The sequence below is a fragment of the Uranotaenia lowii genome, chromosome 1 (assembly GCF_029784155.1).
Source record: "Uranotaenia lowii strain MFRU-FL chromosome 1, ASM2978415v1, whole genome shotgun sequence".
Classification (NCBI taxonomy): domain Eukaryota; kingdom Metazoa; phylum Arthropoda; class Insecta; order Diptera; family Culicidae; genus Uranotaenia; species Uranotaenia lowii.
The window spans coordinates 87,202,066-87,205,921 of NC_073691.1; the positions used below are offsets into that span (position 1 = coordinate 87,202,066).

At 35.2% G+C, this 3,856-nt stretch overlaps 1 protein-coding gene across 1 annotated transcript; it reads left to right on the forward strand.

Moving 5' to 3' along the window:
- Positions 1–589: 589 nt before the first annotated feature.
- LOC129739857 (uncharacterized) lies at positions 590–1,303 on the forward strand. The gene is made up of 2 exons (XM_055731401.1): positions 590–1,118; positions 1,182–1,303. Exons 1-2 carry the CDS (start codon positions 850–852, stop codon positions 1,255–1,257), a joined length of 345 nt encoding a protein of 114 aa, XP_055587376.1. The 5' UTR covers positions 590–849; the 3' UTR covers positions 1,258–1,303.
- Positions 1,304–3,856: the final 2,553 nt, after the last annotated feature.

Consider the following 3,856-nt stretch of genomic DNA (forward strand, 5'->3'; position numbering starts at 1 on the left):
TCTGACAGTTGCTGTTTGAAGTTAAATTTGAGAAAATGTATATTCAAAATTGCTCTTTTTTTAATTAGAAATAGTTTTATTGAGTCTAATAACTCGTAAAGTTTTGTTGTGCCGAGTATTCACTTCACTTGTGTTGTGTTAGTAAGAAAGGATTAAATTTTGTTTGACTTGAGCAAAGGGATGAGGATTTCGTAAGATCGCTCTCGAGAACAGATTTCCCTTTCGGGTCGGTGGTGGCTTCCTGTATAGCGAATTGCTCAATTTGTGAATTATAAATATACTCCGAGTGACAAAAGAAGGAACTCAAAATTCTTTCTACCTAATCAATAGTCACTTAAATGTTCGTTGTTTGCGTGTGACTGAAATCAATAAACTTCCCTTAAAACCATAAAACAAAACACGTTGGATGATAATTTTATTTTCTTTTTATTAAGAGTTTTTAAATAACAGTGATATAATAACTCGCTTAACTTTTAGAACTACTTATACATAGCCCAAAAACAAAATGTTTTACCTGAGAAATCAGGTTCACCTTATGGAATGATCGTTCGTCGGAATTCATCAGAAATAAATTTGGTCCAACGAGCGTACATACTCAGGTGACCCAAAACAAATCTAATTGACGTACAACTTTGTACAATAAGTTTAAAATTTTAAAGAAAAATAGGTTTCGCTCAGTGCGGTAAATCATTTTTGGGTATTCCGCCTAACTTCAGCTGTAGAATATTTTGTCTTTATCAACGAAAAATCTACATTTCACTTCGTTTTGGTGAATGCCAAAATTGCAAGGAAATTTGTTCATCACCTGCCTTTGCACAGCGTTGGCTTTTGCTGCAGAATTCATTCACGATGAACAGATTGAACCTCGCGAACTGTCAAAAACTGAAACCGAAACAAAAAGTTCGCGGCCGAAAAATATTGATTGCCTTCAGCGCACATCGAAAGTTATCGGTTCCTGGAAGTTCAATCCGGATATCTGAAGTCGTTGGCGACTGTCCTCCGCAACAAATAATTATTCAGCAAAGAATAAAAATGACACAGATGGCTTTTAAACTTTGTGACCAGGTGCTGAACGGCCTTGGACTGCTGACGTACTTGTTCCGAAAAGCGCTTAGCCCGTAAGTAAAAATTATCTTTCAATATATTTAAATTTGAAAATAAAAATCATCTTTTATTTACAGAACTGCCTCCTACTTTCACTTCCCTTTCAAGCCGTTGAGTGGAAAAGATCATCAATCAGGCGAAAAAGCGGCCTAAAATATTGAAAGTCCCAACGAAATACAAGTTTTTTTCCGTTCCCAAGATAACGAAAAGCCGACCCATGATTGACAGAATTCTAGGCGATTAACAGCAACTACGGAATATTTGAAAAAAAACTCTGCTTAATTATCTCAAGAACGAAAAGTGTTGTATTCTCTTGCAAAGAAAATAAACGAAAATCATTAGAAAACTTTTGGTTTTTTTGATGACATGATTCTGAATGAAACTAAAGATTAATCAAGAACTAATCAAGATTCCCAGGGTCAGTTCCAGATTTTAAAGCTCCAATTTTAACTCAAGAGCTCAAGTTCAAATTCTCAAGAATATTATCCAGTTTCAAATACAATACTGGAGATTACAGTTACAAATAAGATGTTGATCTAGAATTTGAATGTGAAATTTAATTTGTGTTTTGTAACTCATCCATATTCTTAGAATTTTACTCAAAATTCTCCATAACATTTTAATACCTGATTTCAATTTTTCTTAAAATTTCAATTTGAAAGTTTAGAATATTTTTTCAAGTTTTTTAAGCCTTAGACTAAAGTAACAATATTTTTTTTTCAAAAACTTGATTTGAGTTCTTAAAATTAGATATATGGATGATGCAATTAAACAATAAAGAATTAAAATCTTTAGTTTATCAACCTGGTCAATGAAAAAAACATATAAGAATGTTTGAAGCTACCCTATTACACATATTTTAAGAAATTTTGGACTGTTATGTTAAATTTTTCAGATTTTTTTCTTCAAGTCACTTACTGAATAGGTAACGACTCCAAAAGTCACTTGCCACCGACTCGAGTCACGCCATTCGCCTCTGAGAATACGGTGACAGTTAAAGAAAGTTCATTCAAGTCACCTAAAGTTCATTGAAGTCACGGCATTCGCCTGCTAGAATACGGTGACTCTGAAAAACCAAGTCACTTCACGTCACTCGCCTCGCAGAATAAGCCCCTCTGTCTAATCCATCAGAACTCTATCTTGATCTTCCGCCTTCTCATCGGAGACACAATTGAGTCTTTTTTTGATCTTAATACTTTCAATTCCATTTAAGAGTTTCTGCCTTCTCTATCAGAACTCTATCTTGATCTTCCGCCTTCTCGTCGGAGACACAATTGAGTCTTTTTTTGATCTTAATACTTTCAATTCAATTTAAGAGTTTCTGCCTTCTCTATCAGAACTCTATCTTGATCTTCCGCCTTCTCATCGGAGACACAATTGAGTCTTTTTCTGCTCTTAATACTTTCAATTCAATTTAAGAGTTTCTGCCTTCTCTATCAGAACTCTATTGCAGTCTTCCGCCCTACTATCGGAGACATAAACATGGTTTTTATGATTCATCAAAGAGTTTCTGCCTTTTCCATCAGAAATCTATCTTGGTCTTCCGCCTTCTCATCGGAGACACAAATGAGCCTCTTTCTTCCCAGAGTTTCTGCCTTTTCCATCAGAACTCACATACTCATAACTTCGTCTTTTCTACCGAAGTTATTCTTACAAGTATCGACAAAATAATTTCGTCTTTACTTTATGAAACTCGCTTTTAGTGGTTTTCACTCTAACTGAAAAGTTCAATTCATAACCCTAGAAAAGATTCAAACTCTTTGTTTTTTATTCAAGTTGAGATTTCTTCCCAAAAAAAACTTTATTTAAGTCTTCTAGTAAGAAACCTAATGGACGTAGATCCGTAGCTGCTGCCGACTGCGCCATTGTCGTAATCTGAGGGTTGGCCGTCTTCTTGAGGTCGCTTACTCCGGTTTCCTTACAGGGATGTTTACTTCCCAAAATTCGATTTAAGAATGACCCGTTTAGCACAGGTGCCGTTCTATTTATAGGAAAAAGTTATCGCGCAACAATGAACGCAATGAACATTATTTCCAATCGAAGTAGCCAGATTTTCTCTGATTCCACATGTTGTTCACTTGTCCATCAATAATTAGTACGTGTTGAGAAATTCTAAAGGATTAAATTAAACGTTCTTTTCTTTTAACATAAATTATTTTATTTTATATTTTCCATTATCGCATATCTATCCTACATTGTTGTTAAGAGCAAGTTTGCCGAAATCACAGAAAAATTTACAATCACCGAATACAGAATTTTGAAATGTTCCCAGATTACACACAACATCTTCTACCATTAGTAATTTCATCTGAATAGCAATGGCAAAATTAAATTTTCACTAAAGCAATCGCTCGGTGTTAATGCTAATGCAGCTTCCATATGTCGTACCTGTCTTTGTTTTCTATAATGAAATTTTCTCCCTCATGCCAGGTGCATCCTTCGTTGACTTGGAAAAATCTTGAGTAAAAATTTCTTATTTCATTTTCCTCGAAGACGACGACGACGAGAGCCGGGCCGGCAAATGTTGCCAATGTGCTGCAAGCTGATGCTATTATTGGCAAAGAATTCAATTAATTGAAATGTGATTATCGGGCTGCCCCAGCTGGTTTTGATGAATCTTCCTTCTTTGAGAACTTTTCCTCTGAGATAAGCTCGTTATTGCATAATTTTTGTGAGCTCAATCGAAGACGACATTCGTGAAGCTAATCAAAATTCCCCAGCTTTGAACTTGGAAGCACAGTGCGAGGCAAAA